The sequence below is a fragment of the Mustela erminea genome, chromosome 7, assembly GCF_009829155.1.
Source record: "Mustela erminea isolate mMusErm1 chromosome 7, mMusErm1.Pri, whole genome shotgun sequence".
Lineage (NCBI taxonomy): Eukaryota > Metazoa > Chordata > Mammalia > Carnivora > Mustelidae > Mustela > Mustela erminea.
The window spans coordinates 49,267,561-49,290,111 of NC_045620.1; the positions used below are offsets into that span (position 1 = coordinate 49,267,561).

At 45.9% G+C, this 22,551-nt stretch overlaps 1 protein-coding gene across 4 annotated transcripts in view; it reads left to right on the forward strand.

Moving 5' to 3' along the window:
• Positions 1-22,464, forward strand: part of SYNDIG1 (synapse differentiation inducing 1) — a 173,728-nt gene extending 151,264 nt beyond the window's left edge. For 3 of the 4 annotated variants that reach the window (XM_032351583.1, XM_032351585.1, XM_032351584.1), the window contains exon 4: positions 21,266-21,424. In XM_032351583.1, coding sequence (XP_032207474.1) covers positions 21,266-21,424 — 159 coding nt within the window. Of the gene's footprint in view, positions 1-21,265 lie in introns of all 4 variants that reach the window. The other variant, XM_032351586.1, reaches the window with a different exon arrangement.
• The last annotated feature ends 87 nt before the right edge of the window (positions 22,465-22,551 follow it).

A 22,551-nucleotide genomic window follows, 5' to 3' on the forward strand; every position in this document is an offset into this window, starting at 1 on the left:
CTGACAGCAGGGCGCTGGGTTCTGTGTCACATCTCAGCATCCTCAGGGCTGGAGGAATGTTTGGGGTCTCTGCACTTGAACTTCCCCCACCCCGAGGACCCACACGAACACCTCTCACCTGCACACATTCACAGATGAATTGAGTGGTCAGCCTGAGGTTGTCTAGAGAAAATGACCCTTGCATATCAATTTGGCTTACTGTTTACCACCACTGAAATTTTGGGTGGTGCATTAACTATGAAAACAATGGAGAAAACTGTAAAAACAACTACATTTAAGAATTTAGTCTGTTTCTTCCAGCCCCTTTTTCTATCCATTATTCTATATAAAAGTAAGATTAAGTCTTAAAAGCTACTGTTTTTAACTGATATTGTGAGCATTTTTCATATAATTAGCAATGTTCAGTGACCATAATTGTTACCTAATACCCTATCCTAGGGAGATAACATGATTATTGAATTACTCACCTTTTAAATTAAGCCCTTAGATTTCCCCCAACTTTCCAGTGTAATAAATAACACTTGGTAGGTTTTTTCTTTCATGTTTTACCTAAATCTTTGCTAGTCTTTACTGTCAATTCTTAAGAAAAAAGCTTTTCATTTTTTTAAGTAAGCTTTTCTTTTTTTTAAATTTATTATTTTTTTAATAAGTAAGCTTTTCTTAACGTGATTAAAGCAATTTAATTCCTGATTATCTAGCCCCCTACTGTGTGGGGGGGTACTTTTTAAAACAAGTGTGTTTTGTTTATTATGTAATTGGTTTTCTGTTAAATGGACTGGAAGGAGGGTATTTAAGAGAGGAACAAGAGAACTGACATGTCACCCATATTAGAGCATCACGAGAAAGTTCAGTGTGCACATCACTTCGGGTTCTGGGGCTCTCTTTTTTGGACATCACAACATGGACATTCACAGTTCTCCACAGAACTCTCCACAGAACTGGGGAGTTCTGTGGAGACATGTAACTGACACCCTGACCAAATTCCACAGGCAAACCAGTTGCCACACATATGACAGGGAAGCACCCCGGACACCGCAGGACACCCCAGGTATGCCTGGACTCAACTGATCAATCTAAAATGTCCAAACTTTGTGCTCCTGAGAATTTGTATATGTCCCGGGACTTTGAGGATTTAAGGGAAAGATCTGTGCTTCATCTTCTAGCTTTTAAAAATCTTTCATCTCTGCACTCCACCCCACCATTTATCTCCAGGAAACAAGAGGGACTTTTGCCTAGAGATTGAAAATGATGGCAGTAGTTTCCACTGATGGACACCTGTTGGAAGCTGTCACTCAATGACTGTGATCTTGGATAAAAGTTTATCTCACTGATCCTTAATTTCACATTTCCAGGAGCATATTGATGGATTCACATGCAGACATGTTTAGCAGGAGGTATCTGCAACTTCTATTGAAATGAGCCCCAGAAAAGATAGATTGATGCATGGGCAGAGTTGTGCAGATGAACAGACATCTAATAACATAAATAGAGCAAAATACAATTAGCCAGCTGACGTGGTAGATACATAGGTCTTTGCTGTAGGTTCTTTCAACTTCTCTGTATGCTTGACAATTTTCATAATACAGTGTTAGAGAAAACAGTATTAATAATGGCACATACTTCACGGTGCTGTGGAAAGAAGGAATGAAATGAGACAAGTCAAGTGTCAGTGTGGTGTCTCACATAAAGCAGTAAGTCAGTATGTCATCGTTGCTAATATCTGTCACAACAACCAGCTAAATAGGGATCATACTCTGTTTTGGTGAGAATAAAATTGGGTACTCAAAAAATAATGAGTAGTTCAAGGGTTGAGCCAGGTTGGGTCAGCCCTGGTTTTGAGCTAGGAATGCCTCTCCAAAACCCTGTCCTGCCTTCTAGGTCCCCAAGAACGGAGCACAGAAAGGAGGACCTCCATCTGTAGTCACCGCTCCTCCTCTCACCTACTTCTATCCCATAGCCTGGCATTGTTTTTTAGATAAACCTTTTACTTTAGAACCATTTTAGATTTATAAAAATTTACAAAGGCAGTACAGAAAGTTCCCATCTACTCCTTGTCCAGTCTCTCCTCTTGTTGGCATCTTAGGGTGTGTCCATTTGTCACAACTAATAAATACATTGTACTAAAGGTTTGTAGCACAAAGAATCCATGGCGGTCTCACCAGTCCTTCCCAACATCCAAGGCCCTTTCACAGACACATTTGGAACATTTTACTGGATATGTCTGGTATTTACTAACTTCTTAAGAAGTTATGAAAGGTCAAAAAAAAAAAAGATGAAAGGTCTTTATTCCTTAATTGGTTGGCTTATTATTAATTTATCACTGGCCAACCATTGTGGTGGATAAAGACTTGATTTCCTACAGAAGTCCTCTGTCCCTGCAGTGTATGCCTCCACACCTCTGCCCATCCCCATCCTCCCAATATGGTCACTACGGCATCTAATTAACTCATTATCTTCTGAGGATGTCCAGTTACTCTCAGCTCTCAATTACTGTAGTTCATGGACTTAATCTTTCTCTTTACCACACTCACCAATAGCCTCTATATACATTTTTTCAAATATCAGACAAACTTTGGATTCCTTCTATCTTTCTGCTCCAATTTAAGTTGACTGTTCTTTGATGCCCTCCCTTTAAGCTCATCTGAGGGGTTCCTTTTGATCTTTTGTGTTTTCTTTCTTGGATCTCAGATCTGCTCTCAGGAATACTTACTTATCCTTACAATACAAGCTACTGTCATCAGTATTCATCTATGCAAGGAAATATGTTTTGCCTTCCAACCAGATGGCAAGTTGGCCAACCTGGCAAGGCACAGAACCATGCAGAACCAGGGTAACTTATTTCTGGAATATAGGTCTGGGGACTGTGCCCGAGTTTCTAATTCTTTTGAGGAGAGAGAGAACATGGTGTTTGGCCAGGAAGGACTATGCACAAATCCATAGCCTCAGAGTGTGCCATCTATGAAAGGACCTAGAAACTTTCCCCCTAGGTTTCAGAAACAAGGAGGCAAGCTCTGTATCTGTCCTGGACTACCAGGGCTCAGTCAGAAACTCAGGGCCAGTCTAATTTGAGGTGTCGGCCCCAAATTTATACATAAGCATGTACAGGAACCCTGCTGCAAAATTAAAATACACATAGATTCAGGATTTATACTACAGACAAAAGAAAGATGCTTTCTAAGGACTGACAGTTTTGCAAACCAGCAAGGAAGAAAATAATGTATCCTAGCTCTTGATAAAACCACACTAGAACATTATAATCCATACAAGGGGGGAAATCATACAGCAGATTTACATCCCAAAACAGAGCTATTACTTCCAGATTTCAATTATCTCAAAACAACTCATCTTTAATCTGAGATTATTACAGTACTTTATAATAAACTCAAAGAGATTAAAATAATTGAAATCATTTAAGTGATTAAGAAGGAGTAGAAACCCATATGGATAAAAGATCATATTTTAAAAAAAAATTTAAAAACCTAAATTTGGAAAATGGACATACAGCTTGGATTTTTAGAATTGGAAAATTTAGCATGCCTGTAATAAAAAGCAGATTGACTGGATGCAACCGAAGAAGAATTTGTATGCCAGGAGATAGATACATGGGAATCATGCAGGTAAGAGAGATGGAAAACAAGAAGGCACAGCACACAGAAAGAAGAGTTCTAACATGAAACCAATAGGAATTCCAGAAAGAGAGAAATGAGTACAAAATGAGGCAACAGTAATATTTAAAATGGTAATGCCCAGAAACTGCCCAAAGTGAAAACAGGTATAATCGTCAGACTGAAGTAACTCACTGAGTCCTGAGCAGAAAAAAGTAAGCCGAATATATATAGGAACACGGCTGTAGAGCATGGATTAGAAGAATCAACAAAGGGCAACAAAAGCCCTTCATCTCCCAAATCTGCTGTATGATTTCCCCCTGACCACCTCTTTGTTGCCCACAGCTTTGACTGCCACTTACATATAGTCAACTTCTGGTTTCATAACTGCAGCCCAGAGGCAAATATTTGTCTTTACTTGAATATCTCAAAGGTAACCTCAAATCTGGGACCCAAGGGCCAATTTGCCATCACCCTGTGGGTCCCTGTCCCCCCAAATCTACACAATTCCCCCTGTTTCACTGGTGTTGCCTCTGACTAGCCACAGTCTTCTATCCCTGTCCCTCCCTTGGGCTGATCTGGAAGAGGCATGGGGAACATCTGAAGATGCACATCTCATGGTCTCCTGCCCACACTCCCTTCCCTCCTCTTCAGGCAGACCTTTAGTACCTTCCATCCTTAAGGGACTCACCAGACCTACACGTGCTGGGCCTCTCTGCCTCTCCATTCTGTTCTCTCCTCACAGGCCCTTTCTCTTGTGTGTCACCCTCAGCCAGAAGTACCCCTTTCCCCTGCCTATTCAATGGACAGGACATCTCCAAGGTCAACCCCTGAGTCCCCAGGGAAGGCTTCCCTGGCCCTCAGGGCAGGTCATGCTCCTCTGTACCATGCTTTCATGGAACCATTTCAACATTAATGTTCAGCTCCCCATCCTTTTATCTTCAACACACAGCACAACATGCAACAGCACCTCGCAGAAGGATGATGCTAAAAAAGTATTCCTTTAATGAATAAAGGATTTTAGGAAGGATTTTGCAGCTAAATCCCAAATGCTTGAGTGAAGCAGTACCTTTTCCATCATGAATTCAAACACCATGCTGACTTGTGAATGCAGCAATGATGTGTCCTGCGGGATGCCCCCACCCCCACTCTAAGCTATATCACAGTGTTTGCTGCTGAGGTTGTGTCTGGCTCTGGCGGCTGGGCCTTCATGTTGCTGCACTTGGCTGGCTCCCTGGTTTCTAACATTCAGTCAGTCCTCTTAAGAAGGCTTGCTTAGCAAGGAGCTGGATTTGAACTTGCTAAAACAGTTTCACGTCTCCTGCCAGTGAGTAGCTCATGCTGGTCCCTGTTTGGGGCTCACTTCTGGCTGGCTGGCCTCTTTCCGGGAAACCTCGCTGCCTTCTGCTTGGCTGCAAGGCCTGCCAGCTGGGATTGTGTATGTTCCAATGTTATTTCCTAGGGATCTGCAATTTGTTTTATTTTTCTGCTGTAAGAATTCCTCACCTAAGGCAACCCCAAATGTGTGATGACAGTGGAAAGGGGGAGTCAAGTCTCAGAACTTATTTTTGAGTCAAGTGGAATGAAGGTGAGGTGGTCATGGCAGGCATCCCTGGGACGTGACACGAGGGCATACCCCAAGGGACAGTAGTTGTAAATCATACAGAAACCTCAACAAACCACCTCTGCTGAAAGGAAAAGTGTCCACTTCAAAATAAAGGCTTCAGTTCAGTTGACTTTGCATCTTTTCCCCCAGAACATGCCTGTGAACTGGACTGCTGAAGACTGTTTGTGTCCCCAAGTCTACATGTGGAAGCCCTGACCCCCAGTGCAATGGCATTTGGAGGTGGAGCCTTCCAGAGGTACTGGATTAGGATGAGGCCATGGGGTTGGAGCCCATAATGGAATTAGTACCATCCTAAGGGAATTAAAGGACCAGAGTGCTCTCCCTCCTCCATGTAAGGACATGGCAAGAAGGCAGCCATCTATAAACCAGGAAGAGAGTCCTCACCAGAACCCTGATCTCAGGCTTCCAGCCTCCAGAACTGTGAGAAAGAGCTGCCTGGGATCTATGGTAATGTGTTACAAAAACCCAAGCTAAGAAACAAACTTTATAATCCCTCCCCAGCCTCCCACAGTCCTCCCTTGCATGTACCTAATTATGAATATAAAACACTCATTTCCCAAGTTTAGTTTTGTTTTTGCTTTTTAAATCCCAAATGAAAAGGGGAATTTCCATTTGGAAACCAGTTTCCAGCTGGACAAGACGTCATAACTGGGATTATTTTCTGAAAGGTGTCCATACATCTCCTGCTCTCTGGGTCCTTGAGAGCTGTCATTTAAGAAGTATCCTGATTTTTCAACCTGAAGGAAAAAGTGCCTGTTCTTTCCCACAGATGCTTGTTGGGTCACATCCCCTGTGCCACATTTTAGGAAACATTTGGTTCAAAGAGGATGTTGCTATAATGCAGCTTTTCCTCTCCCTATTTTGAGAATGTTTGCCTCTGAGGCATGATTTGATGTGATATGAATGCAGAGCAGGCAGAGTCCCCTTTATTCCACTGCATCGCCCTGTCAGCTCAGAAGCATGGATTTCAAGCTATGGAAAAAACACTGTAATTCACTCTACCCACGTGTGCACAAACTCCTCACTCTCGTTCTCCAGGCTCCCTGATTGGGAGCAGAGTGCAAAATCACAAATATGCCTATGTTGACTTCTTTGTTAAACCTTCTAATGAAGTGCCGGATGTCAGATGCGAGTTAATGAGAATCTGCTTGGTTGGAATGAATTCAAAAGCAAAGACAGGAAATATGCTTTTATTGGATTTAAAAGAATAAGGGAAGTTTTTAAAGTCCCGTAATGCCAGTAATTTTAAAGCACCCTTGTATGCAGGCAGTGCAGCTCAGTGGGGAACTGGGGTGTATACACGGTCCCTTATCTGTCCACAGGACCTCCCAGCAACAGAGGAAACATATGGGTTCCTCAGAATGGTATTTGGACATGAATTTGGGGGCTTAAAAATGAGATGCTGGGTTTCAACGGGCAAATCTCTACTCTGATACTGAATTTGACTGGAAAAGAGCCCACATGTGGGCAGGAGAACTTCCTGAAGTCTAAGACAGATGGAAACAGCTCTGTGTACAGCAAGGTTATATGCTAAGATCCATCCTGAGGTAAGCTTCAAGTTTGTCCTGGTGAGAGAGGGTGCCTTGACTCCTGCCAGCCACTGTTGGAGAAAGAACCCTGTCCTTTGCAGCTGGCCAGCACCAGATGTTCTCACTACAGCCCATTGGATTAGAGAGGAGGGACCCAGGGTATGAATATTTTGGTTCCTAAGACTGTTGAGATGGTATCACTTGAGGATTTGCTGAGAATTTTCAGCATAGTAAATACAAGATAAATTCCGTGATAGCAATATATACTAGTGGCATGAGGTTCTCTCTCCTCTGGCCCCACCTTTCTCAGCCTAGGTATAGACCAGCAGCTCATAGGTCAAAGGGGCAGCAGGACCATCTGTTAGTGCAGACATTTGATTTGCCAGAGAGCCTGCTCAAGGCTGAGGCTCACCTCACATAATGGGGAGGTCTTTCTCCCTCCTACTTCTTTTCCTGCCTGTTCCCTCATCCTCTCACCCTCCTTTCTCTGGAGCCCTGTGCTGGTTTCCCTCACCGGGCTGCTTCAGTGGGAGCTGCAGCCACAGGAACAGACGGTGCCTATTCAGCCATCAACATCCCGACTGGCAGCGTGGGAAAGATGGCTCGTGGTTGAAAAACCAGCTATTTGGTCTGCTCATCTGTGTTTTGGGTAAATGGACTGACGTTCCTATTCAGATGATCCACATCCAACAGAGTGCAGATCCTTTCAGTTGAAACAATAATGATAACTATAATGAGCAAGGGTGCTCAAAGATGGTTTTGCTTCCTTGTTCTAACAGGAGGTTTAGTCCACCAGCCAGGAGAGAACCACGCTGACACAGCATCATCCATCTGACTACAGTGATCCCAGGGGGTGTGGTTGAGGACTTTAATTTCTCTTTCATTTCCTTTTCAAAGTATTTTTGAGCCTTTTGGGGAGGCAGCACAGCTTAATGCAAGAGCATTCCTCTAGAGTCAGACCTGCAGGTTTCAAATCCATCACTTTAAGAGTAGTGTGGCTTTGAACAAGATTCTGTCCCTCCCTGAGGTTCAGCTTCCTCCTCTGTAACTGAGGATAATCAGTCATTATGTCATGACATCTTGGTACTAAGACCCAGTACCTAGGACAGAGTAGTGAATGTTCTGGTGATCTCTTGCTCTGTAGCTAAGTACTGAGTGGCTTGAGACAATAAGTACTGGATGCGCGTGCGCGTGTGTGTGTGTGTGTACACAATTACAATATACATATTATAATATATATACATTCCTAGGTCTGTTGCTGAGAAAGCCCAGAATCAATGAGAACTCTAGAGTGACAAACAGCACCCAGATCTTGTTTTCTTTTTTTAAAATTTTTTATTTCTTATAAACATATAATATATTTTTATCCCCAGGGATACAGGTCTGTGAATCGCCAGGTTTACACACTTCACAGCACTCACCATAGCAATACCCTCCCCAATGTCCATAACCCCACCCTTCTTCTCCCAACCCCCCTCCCCCCAGCAACCCTCAGTTTGTTTTGTGAGATTAAGAGTCACTTATGGTTTGTCTCCCTCCCAATCCCATCTTGTTTCATTTATTCTTCTCCTACCCACTTAACCCCCCATGTTGCATCTCCACTTCCTCATATCAGGGAGATCATATGATAGTTGTCTTTCTCCGCTTAACTTATTTCGCTAAGCATGATACCCTCTAGTTCCATCCATGTCATTGCAAATGGCAAGATTTCATTTCTTTTGATGGCTGCATAGTATTCCACTGTATATATACCACGTCTTCTTTATCCATTCATCGGTTGATGGACATCTAGGTTCTTTCCATAGTTTGGCTATTGTGGACATTGCTGCTATAAACATTTGGGTGCACGTGTACCTTCGGATCACTACGTTTGTATCTTTAGGGTAAATACCCAGTAGTGCAATTGCTGGGTCATAGGGTAGTTCTATTTTCAACATTTTGAGGAACCTCCATGCTGTTTTCCAGAGTGGCTGCACCAGCTTGCATTCCCACTAACAATGTAGGAGGGTTCCCCTTTCTCTGCATCCTCGCCAGCATCTGTCATTTCCTGACTTGTTAATTTTAGCCATTCTGACTGGTGTGAGGTGATATCTCATTGTGGTTTTGATTTGTATTTCCCTGATGCTGAGTGATATGGAGCACTTTTTCATGTGTCTGTTGGCCATCTGGATGTCTTCTTTGCAGAAATGTCTGTTCATGTCTTCTGCCCCTTTCTTGATTGGATTATTTGTTCTTTGGGTGTTGAGTTTGCTAAGTTCTTTATAGATTTTGGACCTTTATCTGATATGTCATTTGCAAATATTTTCTCCCATTCTGTCAGTTGTCTTTTGGTTTTGTTAACTGTTTCCTTTGCTGTGCAAAAGTTTTGATCTTGATGAAATCCCAATAGTTCATTTTTGCCCTTGCTTCCCTTGCCTTTGGCGATGTTCCTAGGAAGATGTTGCTGCGGCTGAGGTTGAAGAGGTTGCTGCCTGTGTTCTCCTCAAAGATTTTGATGGAATCCTTTCTCCCATTGAGGTCCTTCATCCATTTTGAGTCTATTTTCGGGTGTGGTGTAAGGAAATGGTCCAATTTTATTTTTCCAGATCTTGTTTTCTAACACAATCTTCCAATAAAAGAGATCAGAGCTCCATGATAAAATGGCTGATTGTAGGATTTAGACAGAAAATATACAAGATGAACCTGGAACAGCATCCTATAGTACAAAAAGGAGAAAGTGCCCCAAAGCAAAAGGTTGGGAGCATGTCAAGGGGACAAATGAATCAGCCTAAAGGAGTTTTCAGTGGTCAAATTGACAAAACAAATAATGTAGTATTGAATTATAAACCAAAGTATAATGTAAATATCCAAGGGTCCATACTATGTAAATAAATGACTGGATGAATCAATTCCTGGGGGAGAACATAACCATCTCCCATACAGATGAATTACAAATAATTTATGTAGGGACTCTACCTGAAGGAGGTAAAACACATGCCCCATATCATAAGTGTGAGCAGGAAGGAGTATGCCTGTGCAGTGGAAAAACCTGACAAATATTATCTCTGCTAGGCAATTAAGGTCAGCAACCTCAGTGATAAACCCTGTTGATAGGATGTAACCTTGACATGAAGTCATTAGAAGGGCACTTTACCTCTGTGGTCTTCATCCCCAAAATCCTCTAGATAGCTCCCAGTAGAGGGGCATCCTACAATATATTTAACCAGTGTTCCTCACCACTGTCAAGTTCATCCAAAACAAGGAAAGTCCTGAAAGCTGTCACAGCCAAAAAGAACCTAAGGAGACCTGACATCTGAATGCAATGTGGTATATTGGTTGGGGCACTGGACGGAAGGTGGACAGTAAGTTTTAAAAAATGGACTTTAGTTTATTTCATCCATATCCTGACTAATAATAGAATTTCCCATGATCTTGTGATCACTGTCATTCCCTAAAAACCTACATTCTGAGCACCTGTGGCCCCAGAAGAAGCAGGAGGTGCTGGGATACTGAGTAGGAATGTAGAGGGGTGGCCTGGGCAGGAAGGTGGTGGTGAGAGACACCAGGAAGCAGAGAAGAGTAGAAGGCCTCCCCTTGCCCTCCACAGAGGCTCCCATTTTGCCTGGCTTTTACTCAGGTTCTCTGGCCTTTCACTGGAGGAGTCCCAGTCTTCCAGCCCTCCTCTTACAGGCAAACAGAACAAGTATGTGGGGGAGCCATGGCAAACTTCTCTCACGATGTGACCAGAGGCCAGCCTATCAGGGAGAAAGTGTCAACTGACCAGAGGCCACATGATGGAAGGCCCTGGGGAAGGCCTCTCAGGAGCTGGGAGCTCTCCAGTGTTTGGCAGCTTCTCTAATCCGCATGGAGAATGCGAGATGACAGTAGTTCATGCATCCCACATGAGTGTGGCACAGCAGCCGCCATTCCTGTTGATGTGTGTGATTGCAATTTTGTTCTCTATGAAATGAGATCCACAAAAGAAATCACTTTGATGATAGGGGCCCTGGGATGTCCCTGGAGGACGACTGGACCCGAGGGCAATGGCCCAGACCAAGGGCAAGAGGAGTGGCTCTGTGAAGGCCCATGCTTAGCGCCCGCACCCAGGTGACCAAGGTTCGAGTCAGGTTTTACCCTTACACAGTTGTACACTTGTTTCATATCCATTGTCCTTTCTGATGTTTGGACCGACTAGCAACAGAAGATCCATTGTTCTAAATGGCTTTAAAAAGAACAGTTGCTTAAAAGGGGGAAATCATAAAGTGTATGTGGAGCTAAATACATGAGAGGAAAAAACAAGCATGTTGAGGATTGGTGTGACATGCCTGCCTCTGGGAGGCTTTCCATCCTTGTGGCTTAGGTCCAAATTATCCTGCTGCTCTCATTCAGAACGTTACACAAGTCTGTCTTTTCTTCAAGTACAGCTCTGAGTACCCTGTCAGTGTATAGCGAATGGTAAGAGTAATAAATAATGGAAATAACCTTTGCAATAATGCAAAGAAACGTAATCCAGTCAGACAGATATTGGTAGTAGAGGAAAAATGAGCCATAAAGTACCCAAAGTGCTGTAAATTTCCAGAGAGATGGTTCTGGAGACAGCAGGTGTCTTTGGGAGCCCATCACAAATCTTAGAGACTGGTGTCAGGTGCTGGCATTTTCTGCTCAGGCCCTTCCAGCCATGCCTGGACCTTGCTCCTCAACAGGAACGGAATGAACGTGTCCATGGGTGACACAAAATGTGGAAACATCTGACCCTATTCAACCTTACCCTCAAAATAAGTGTAAGAGAAACAAAGCAGCAGGTGTTTCTTAGAGAAAATTATGATTTTACTAGAACCTCAAATACTTCCAGCCAAAGGAAGTGAAGATATTGACAAAGCTTATAAGAAACTCAGCCCAGAGCTAAGAGAAAAGCTGGCCCAAGGTTCCTGGCCCATCTGTGAAGGACCATAACCTAGATCCTTTGGGACATTCCAGATCATCTCAAGAAGCGGAGATGGTAGCCTGGTAGGGGCCAGTGCATGTCCCCATGAGAGATTTCACAGTCACATGAAGCAGATGTTCTCATGGCCACCATGCTGGACAGCACAGACATAAAACACTTCCATTCTCACAGAAAGCTCTCCTGCAAGGCACACACCTACAAAGTCCCTCTCTGACCCAGCCTCTGACCCTGTTCTCTTCCCCCTCCTCTCCTGGATCGCCTGACGGGCAGCACACCCCTCACCCTCTGTGCTGCAGAGCATTGCATCAAGCCCAAGCACCAAGAGCCTGGTCCTTCCTGGTGCTCAGCAGCAGAGTCAAGTGGATTTTACCTCGTGGTTATAAATATTTCCTTTGTGGATATCCCTGGTTTATATCTTCCTTATCAGCTTGTAGACTGTGTATAAGGTCAGTGATTGTCAGCCATGGGGTTGTCTCCAGGGAGTTCCTGTACAAGGCGGAAATGTTTCTGACCAAAGCATGTTTGCACTCAGAAACAGCGGGAGAAAATGCTGTGCTGCCCTTTGTTCTTTTTTCATTGAGCAAATGTGTGCTGAGCCTGGCCAGGTTCTTGAAACGTGAAGCCATAGGGCTCCAGGATAGTAAGCACCAGAGCTCTAGGAGCCCCTCTCTCAGCAGGGACATGTAGGGCTCCCATGAGGATATAGTAGGTGAGTTAAGGGTTTAAAAGGCCACTGCAAATACAGAGGCCAGTGAACAGTGTGAAGAGGGAAGCCAGAGCACACCTTCACTTGATTTGCATCTGTGTTTATAGAGAAACAAGCATCTCCTTTCCTTCTCCCTTACTTCCATTCTTTGGTTTTGATATCAAGATTTTACTAATTTTATAAAATGAGTTTCTCTATTCTTTATGAATAGTTCTTATCTGGTCATTTAATTTTTCATAGAATCATTTCTTAAAGTGTCTTGGGGTGAAAGAGTAGATTTTTTTAAAACCATGCTTTCTTCCAGTGGCTGACCCTACCCAAAGATATCCAGTAACCTGACTTCTACGCTAACAGCACAGAATATTTTGCACTTTATGTAAAGACAATCCTTTGTCTATTTTCTTCTGTTCCCCATTATGTTTCTGAGATTTACTTCTTTACCACTACTGTGTACCATTATTATTTATTCCTTTTTATTGCTGTTGGACATTTGGCTGGCTTCCAGTTTGGAGCTATTATGATGGTTATTGTTATAAACATTTTTGTAGATGTCCTTGGGTGAACATATAAACAATATCTCTTAAGTATTTACCAAGAGGAGATTTGTTGTTGGATCATACGCCCATATGTTCAGCTGTAAGAAGTACTGATCCTTTTCCCAAGTAGTGTTAAGCATTTACACTCCTTCCAGGGCGATATGAGAATTTGGTTTTTCCACATTCTCACCAAAACTTGCTATTGGGTCTCTTTTCCATTTGAGCCTGTGGGTTAGTGTACAGCACTGTTCTTTCAAGCTACACTCTGCAGGGACATGCCTGCAGGCTCAGGAAGGAGAGGTACAATTTCTACCCCCTACCCCTTCCTCTAGCTTGCCAGCCATGGTGTCTGCGTCTTTGGAGTGAGGTGTCGTGAGCATGGCCAGATAGGGAATAGAGCTGCTTACCTAGTTCAGCCTGGCATGCCAGGCCTCATGCCCTCTGGGCCTGGAGGATGTATACGGCTTTCTTTCAAATCTGTGCATTTTGGTAGGTTCTTAGCAGACCCCAAACACATTCTGCATCCTCAAACTACAGTTGGCTTGAGACAAGCCATACGTTTTCCATCAGCATTTTCTGTGGAGATCTGCTTGCCCCTCAGCTGGTCTATGTTGGACAGGATCTAAGACAGACCCTGTGGCAGACCACCATATCTTCTCCTTAATGGGAGGACCTGTCTTGTCCCCACAGAGAAGCACTTCTTTCAGCTCTGACCTTGAAGCCACTGGATCTGCTCTCCCAAAGTGAAAGGCAAACACCTACCCTCCTACTGGAGTGAACCTGGGTCTCACAGCATGCTATAATATCCCTTCAGATTCTCTCTGCTGCCTCCAAACACCCAACCCCTTTGTCCTCTTCATGGAAGCACAGACATCTGATCTGGTTCTGCTCTCCTATTTGGAAAATCGGCAATGGCTGATGAGCAGCTGTATCGCTGGGCCATGTTGAGCCTCAGACAGAACTTCTAGCTGTTGTGAGTGAGCAGAAGAAGGAAGGCAGGGCAAAGTGAACAAAGATGGTCATGGGCTTTAGCATGCCAACGAATGCCAAGATAAATCTCAGGTAAACCCAGAGCTGAGTGGGCAGCAAGAAGGGGAGCCATATTAGGAAGTGGGGAGAACTGGATAACTTGGGTGATAGCTGTAGCCCTGGCTATAGCAGGACCTGGACACACAAGAAGTATCAGAGGAAAGCAGGGTCCCCAATCTGGTTGGAGACCACTAGGAGAAGACAGTTTCTACAGATAAAGCCCCTAAAAGTCACCACTCAACAGATTCTGTCACCAATGGAGAAAGGTGTGGGGAGATAAATAAGCATAAGCATTAAAAAGTGCCCCCCCAAAATATAAATTTGTCTATAGTCCTCTGCAAGCTGGCCATTCTCATGAAAACCTGAGCAAAATGAGCTTTAACTGAGTATAAGAGGTTTCCTGCCTTGTGATACATGGCATGTTCCCCTGACACGGAGTCTTGACTCTGTGCCTGCCCCAGCCTCAGGAGGTGTGACCCCCGTGGTACAGCTGACTGACCTCACGCTTAGCCCAAACATGTTTGTCCTGGTTATGAATTCTTTGTTGATATTATTTTTATTTCCTCAGTGTAAATCTCTTCACTCAAGGGAGAGGAAAGGAAGCCAGTGTTTTTCATGACTTTTAGCACTAACATTTTCCTTTTGCTCTTTAAAAGTCAGATTTTCTATATATCTTCTATATATCTTCACAACCAGATAAGTGAGGGTAATCATGTAACTAAAGAACCAGAGCACACATTTAATGTCTCAGTGTGAAATATTCCAACAGCAGGGTGTTAAAGGGCTAAATGCCTCCAGGTATGGGTTTGGAGGACATTTCTCTAATTGGGGCTGTGACTGAGCCCTGCCTCCAGAGTGCACAATGGGGCCTGAGGGCTTCTTGCCTTCTGATGCTCCCCCCACCCCTGTGACTTTTGCTCTCAGCCTCCTTCCAAAGGGTTCAAGTCTGGGTCCCACAGAAGGTACAGCTGGCTGCTGCTCAGGACCTCGCTGTTTTCTAAGCAAAAAGTCCCAAAAAGAAAGTAACAAACTTCACTCATGACCTTTTGGCAGGGAAGGAAAATCCAGTCCCAAGAGATAAGGTTCCCAGCCCAAAGTGGGAACAGGTGGGATTTCCTTTCCTCTGCAGGGGCCTGAATGGGAAGGGCTCTTTGAAGACTAGACCAGAGGGGTCAGCTCACAGTGTCACATGTCCTTCTGCCCAGTGTGGTGACCCTCACAGTTTGGCCTTCAGGGGTGACAGAGGTGGCACTGAGAGAGAGCTGCCTGTAGGCAACTGCCCTTGAAACATGACTTCCATGGGGAGGAACACCTCTTAGCCTAGTCCGGGGAGCCAAAATGGTCACTGCCTGGATGATTTGGCACCGATTTGATCCTACTCTGGCTGGAGGATACCTGGACTATGACATCATGTGTGCATCCTGTGGCTTCATGGGAGGTTACATTCACTGTGCAAGAAGAAGCCAGCCTGAGCCATGAGAGCGCTTCTGTGAAGGGGCCCACAGAGCAGATCCTGAGATGCCCCAAGAATAGGCCTCTGTCTTAGGAGGGGACTCTGGACAGACTAGAGGTGAACAGGGCCATGAGGAAGGAGCCCAGAAGGTTCCAGCAGGAGGACACTGTGAGCAAGTGAAACCTACCTCACCTCCAGCCCAGTGGCCCACCTCAGCCCACAACACAGTAAGGACATTGAGAAGACACAGCCCAGACCCCCCTGAGGTCAGGTCAGAGCTGGCCCCCGAGCAGTTCTCAAATTCCTGACCCTCAGAAACTGATATGGATGTCAGTGCTTCCTCTTGTCTGAAGCCACCAAGCTGGGGATGATGTGTTTCTCTGCAATGGATGAGCACAGCCATTAGGAGAGAGCAGGCTGGGTTGTGTGTCTGGACAGCGGCAAGAGTCTCACTGGTGACAAAGAGCCTGCAGGCCAGGTCCTCACAGAGGCTGCTCCAGGCCCACAGCCGGGTCCTGGCAGATGCAAATGTTCTATCACCTCCGTACCATAGCTGGTTCATTCAGGAAGTAGATGGCTCACCCCAGCTAGATCATCTGAGAAGGGTCGATTTGCAGAGGTGACTGGCCTGGGGCCACAAGGGACACTGCAGTGACTGAGGCAGGTGCATCAGAGCATGCTTGGTGGCCCATGTGGAGGCCTGGAGAGAGCAGGATGGAGGGTTACAACTTACAGGAGTCATCCTTGCTGGGACCCTCACAAATTGAGGGTTGAGCCCTTCCCTCCTCCAGTCTGATGGGGCTGCTGGGCAGCTCTTAGGGAGAAGCTGGGGACCAGAGAAGGAACCAAGTCAGTCTCCTGGCCACTGTGGGAAGAGCATGGGTCTGGAGGGCAAAGGGCAGGAGGTGGTATCGGAGCCCCTGCTGACCACACCTGCCTCATTCCCATGGGCCCACTGCACAGATGGGAACTCTGAGTCTCATGCTCCCTCTTTCCCCTTTAATGTCAGTGGAACATTTGGTTTGAAGTAGTCACACACAATCCCTCGGTGGGGAGGGCTCTGGTGGCAGGCCACCCCACTTTGGGAGGAGATGAGGCTGGGCAGGAACAGGTTTCAGGGTCAGAAGACCACACAAGCCATGCTGCAGGGTGCAGGGACCACAGCAGGTGTGCTGTGGAAGGGTCTGTCGTGGGCAGCATTTAGAGAGAGTGGGAGAGGTGCCAGCAAATCAGGAGGCAGGGGCCCAAGACCACTCAAATAAGCCATGTGGATGTCTGAGAACAAGTAGGATGGGGCGTAAGACTTCCGTTTCTTTTAGCACATGTCACTTTCCACAGAGGAAGGCATTTCCCCAGGACAGACTCGGATTAAGGATGGGGGCCTCACCTGCAAGGCACACCGGCCCTGCCAACACAGGGCTGAGCTTTCTAGCGTTGTTACCGCTAGAAAGGAGGCAATCAGGAGGTGAAATACCAGCAAATTATAAACTCCTGGGACCATAAACTAGTCAAGAGGGAATGAGGTTTGGAAATGACACCCCCCAAGCTAAAAACAAAGCTATGAATACGCCGGATGTGGACAGCTTCCCTTCCTGCAAATGTCCACATTGCAGGAATCAATACAGCACCTTGCATACCAATTGGACAGGCCACAAGGGCACATAGCTGTCACAACCAAACGTGTGAGTGGACCTCAGGCTGGAGATACTCTCCAGGAGGCTGAGTTCTCCCCCTGAGCTCCAACTCACCCAGCTTCGTTTGCTCTATCACGGGGAGGCTGACATGAAAAGATGCTTCTGTCAGAAAATGTGGGTCACCAGGATGCTCTCCATGACAGATCCAGGGCTGCCTTTCTGTGATGCAGGAAGTCTCATCCCAGTTTGCCTGGACTGGCCCTATTCCAACACTGAAGTTCCTAAGTCCTGCAAATCCCCCCAGTCTTGAGCAAGCCAGGACAGGTGGCAACCGTGGTCTTGACCTTGCCTGCATGTGGGAATCACCTGAGAAAATGAAAGACACAGAAGCCAGGTCCCAGCCTGGAGCTTCTGACTTCCCTGGCTGGTGTGCTACCAGGAAATCAGGAGGCCTCAAAACTCCCTGGCAACTGGAATGTGCACCAGATTCGAGAACTCCTGCTGCAGAGACATCTGACGGGGTGCAGTTTGTGCCAACGAGACCCACAGGCCGTTCTGAGTATGGGCTCTCAGCGTGCCTGCAGCATAATCACTTACAAACCATGGGCTTCAGGCACAGATTAGGTTGTAGACAATGTAAGATTCCCAATTAGGACAAGCAAACAACATCTGCTCATTCCAGCCAAGAGGCACCTGTGACGTCCTCTTGTCCCTATCAGGAGACACCATGTTGGTTCTGTTCCTTGGTACCTCCTCTTGGTACTGCCCCCCACTCAACCCCAGTGAAGCAGTCAGAGCAGCTGGGAAAGGGGCTGCTTTGAGAATTCAGGGAGCATGGCTGAGCCTCATCTCATTAAAATTCACATGCACACACAGTCTTGCTTTCAGCATCACGGCTTCAAAGCCCCCGGACCCAGGACAAGAATCTCTGCCCTCATGCCTAGCAAGAAGACCCTGGAGACTTAGCCCAAAAGTTTTCAGAATAGAAATATTTCTCTGTGGTTGCACCCTCTCAGATAGATATGCAACCTGCTTTATAGCCACAGGATCTACTGTCTGAAACAAAGGATGCCTCAGACACCACCTTTGTTAGGTCAGGATGCCCAATCTGTGGAGTGCAAATGACATACCTACCTCGCAGGAGCTTCTGCAAAAAGCAGACACTGAGAGGCATTGTTGAAAAGCAGCCTGCTTGTCAATGAGGCTCTCTCTGTTTACTGGTTTTGATACATCTCAGCTGATAACACCTTCAACACAACACTCTTCCCATTGGAACAGTTGCCCTATAACCAAACAGATCACAAATGGGATTCTCCCAGCCTTGGCTATGAGAATCAACTGTGGAGCCTGATTCCCCAGCAGACACTCCTTGCTCCTGGAGATGAAAGTGCTGATACTGTGAGTTCAGAACCCAGCAGAGGGGAGCTCTATGGAGTTGGGCCAGAGCTTGGGTCAAACCTGCCCCACGCCACTACCCTCCTTGTAGAGGCCACCAGGATGCACCTGGGGCCCGTACCACCTGGAAGAGTTTGAAGGGAGCTGATCTTGCACAGCCCATTCACCTGGTCATTCCTCAAGTGTTCAGCGAGTTCCTACCATTCCTCCAGGCTCCAGGCAGACCTCATGGACATAGCAGACATGGACCTACTTCTGGAGATTATGGCTGAGCCAGAAAGGCAACTACTAACATAGTTACTGAAACATGTGAGCTCTGATGAGATAGGCAGTTGGGACCAAGGCACTCCAGGTGGGGCCTGTGTTGAGGGTGAGGGAGTTCCCAGCGTGCCCTACCTTTCTCTCTAAACTGTGTCCTCTCCTTGGGGACTCAGGGTGATGATCATGAGACAGAGCAGCAAAGGCCCATTCTAATGGAGAGTGACTGCCTGGCTAAGGAAAGACAGTTCCATTGTGATGTTATGGGACGCTGGAGTGTTTGAGAGTACTGCATTAGATAAAATGAAATGCAGCTCATTAAGGCTTAATTAATTAATTAGTTTTGTCCTAGGAGGCTTCCCGTTCTGCATTCCCTTAGCTCTGCTTCATGAAGAACTGTCAGCAGTGAGCTCCCAAGCTCCCTTCCAAGCCAGAAAATGAGGGGAGGAGGGCAAAAACTGAGCTCCACAATCCAGCAGAGAGGGGAAGAGGAAGAGAGGCCACCAAGCAGACCAGGGTCCCTCCTCAGCCTGACACAGAGCTCCACATCTCATCAATCAGGGTCAGGACTGTGGAGGGTGGAAATCCATTTCATAAGTTACCTCTGAGTCTCACTCTTTGTGGTCTGTGGCAGATGCAACAGCATATTTAAGTTTGAGTAAATAACATACCCACTCCCCTACCAGCCTACACAATGCAGAAATACCCCTGATGACACGCAGAGATGGGAGCCAGTGAAAATCTGGCTTTCTGGAGATCGGCCAGAGAATGACCTAGGCCATCTACTTGGGGAGTAGGCTCTGCCTGTACACTGACCACAAAGAATCTCCAGCCAGATTGAGGTTAGCTCTCCTCAGCATTACTTGCCCCTCCCAAGGGTCATGGTGCCATGGTAGCCTCCACCCACATCAGCCAAATTCACCATTTTCCTCAGCAAGTCCCTGAGGGTGGTTCCAGCTGAAGCACATGATGGTCCCCACACTCTTGTGTCATCCTTCTAGTCTCACGTGTAGAGGGGGACAGCAAAGGAAGGAATTGAGGATGGGTACATAGGATCTGCTAGAAAATACCCAACCAGATACAACATCCAAAATCTCCATGTTCCCATCCACCTATGACTCCAGGAAACATGAATATCACCAAAGCAACACTTCACTAGGCAACTGAGTGAAGAGAAATATGGGTATTATCTTATATCAAATATTTTATTGATGGATGAATTCTACCAACACCAGCTATGGTGAGGAAGGATAATAGTCAGAAACGCATGATTCCATGGCTGCCAGCTGAAGACTGAAGTGTTAAGTATCCTGTAATCAGTTTAATGATCTTATGACATTGTTTCCTCTCTGGGAAACGACAACTATCATTTCTTTCCCCACACCACTACTAGTTTGTAAAGATTAAATCAGGTAAATGTGAACATATTTTTAAAAATTCAGTGTTATTGCAGCCACTTTGGAGAACAATGTGGAGATTCCTCAAGAAATTAAAAATAGAGCTTCCCTATGACCCTGCAATTGCACTCCTGGGTATTTACCCCCAAAGATACAGATGTTGTGAGAAGAAAGGCCATCTGTACCCCAATGTTTATAGCAGCAATGGCCACGGTCGCCAAACTATGGAAAGAACCAAGATGTCCTTCAACGGACGAATGGATAAGGAAAATGTGGTCCATATACACTATGGAGTATTATGCCTCCATCAGAAAGGATGAATACCCAACTTTTGTAGCAACATGGACGGGACTGGAAGAGATGATGCTGAGTGAAATAAGTCAAGCAGAGAGAGTCAATTATCATATGGTTTCACTTATTTGTGGAGCATAACAAATATGGAGGACAAGGGGTGTTAGAGAGGAGAAGGGAATTGGGGTAAATTGGAAGGGGAGGTGAATCATGAGAGACTATGGACTCCGAAAAACAATCTGAGGGTTTTGAAGGGGCGCGGGGTGGGAGGTTGGGGGAACCAGGTGGTGGGTATTGGAGAGGACACAGATTGCATAGAGCACTGGGTGTGGTGCAAAAACAATGAATACTGTTATGCTGAAAATAAATTAAAAAAAAAAAAAACCCAATGATTGAAACCAATATATGTTGGTACAAACTCCAGCTCTGTCACTTACTAATTAAATAATTTTGTGGTGTTAAAAAAAATTCAGTGTTATTCAAATGAAAGAAAGGATAGCCTTCTATAGAAATGAGGGTGCTGGGGGTGTCATATGTCTTCTCTCCCTCACATCCTGGTGCCGAAGGCCACAGGCCCCACTCTGGTGGTGGAGTGCTGCCATCCATGGGCATTCCTAGGGGCTCTTTTCTTTCCTTTTTTTTTTAAAGCTTTGACTGCCTTGCTGTCTGGGCAGGCAATAGCTGCTCTATTTCTTCCTTACCAGTTATGGAATGCCTCCACCATGCTGGAGCATGCCCAGTTACCTCTTAGTGAGTTCTCCCTGTCTGCTGTCACTAAGTTCAAGGTTGGAAGTGCGCCAGAGGTGAGCACTACACTCACAACGTTTGCTCTGCTTGCTCATCCTGATTTCCTTTTCTCCTCCCTCCTTTCTCTCCAATAGACGAACAAAGCCGTGGCCAAGGGGGACTTCCACCAGGCCAGCACCAGCTCCCGACGGGCCCTGTTCCTGGCTGTGCTGTCCATCACAATCGGAACCGGCATCTACGTGGGCGTGGCTGTGGCCCTCATCGCCTACCTCTCCAAGAACAACCACCTATGAGCTTCATCCAGGCGCACAGGGGAAGAACCGGGGCCAGTCGTACGCAGATGCAAAGAAGACAGGGCTGGCAAGGGGTGGACGCGCAGGTAGACACACCTGTGTGATGCTGTACACTCTCAGTTATTGCCGAACGGCTCCATAAAGCCCTGGGATTTTTCTACCCATGGATTTCTTTTGTTTTTACCCTTTAATTTCATTTTCACAGCACTGTGTAGAGCACGAGGCAGATGGGCACTGCTGACCTTTCCAAAGGGAAGCTCCAGAGATCCTGATCCGCAAGGCCTTCTTGGATGGATTCTGGTGGATTCATGACAGTGTAGTTCTCTCTGCAGCCTGCCAGTGCCTGGAATGCCATAGCATTAGCAATACACAAACAGTACAAATGTGTTTATTTTTTATGGAATATGGTGCAATAGGCAGAGGGCAGGGGACACGCCACTTCTGTCTGTGGCCCTGCTTCACTCCACCGGCATTCCCCCATCCACGAACCTCCCTTGCAGAAAGAGAATGGGGCTGGCAGGAAGAGAACCAACACTTCCAGCAAAACTCCCAGCTATCACTGGACTTCAGATGGGTCCAGCCCTGAGAATGCAAAACCAGAATAGCATGGGGTCTATCCCCAGGCCTACTGGACACTCCCTCCATGCTGCCCCAGCCTAGGAACATCCAGCCTCTTTTGGAATGTGTCCAAACTCAGCAGCCACCACGCAGCAATATTCAGTCTTGGGCCTCGTTGATCTAGGGTGGGGGGCAGGTCGCAGACCCTCCAAAGACACTTCCTGGAAGGACCAAGGTTTGCTCCAGGAACTGAAGGCAAAGGAGCTGTGGACACCGTCTCAGCATAAAGACGCCTGCGTTGACACTCGCCCTGGTGATAAGCAGTGACACCAGTGATCTTTAAAAAGAAATGAACCTTCCCTGTCGACTAAATGAATAGCTATTTTCTTGTCATTTTTTTAAGTGCAACTACTGCTTCATGCTGCTTAAGTTATCAGACGAATGCTGAGAAATAAGTAATCAGACATTTTAATACCATTTCACTGCTGTTTTACGAGTGTTCATTATTTAACAAAAAAATTATCTTTTAGCTTTCTTGCTTAAGACTTTTTTTTTTTTTTTCCTGATGA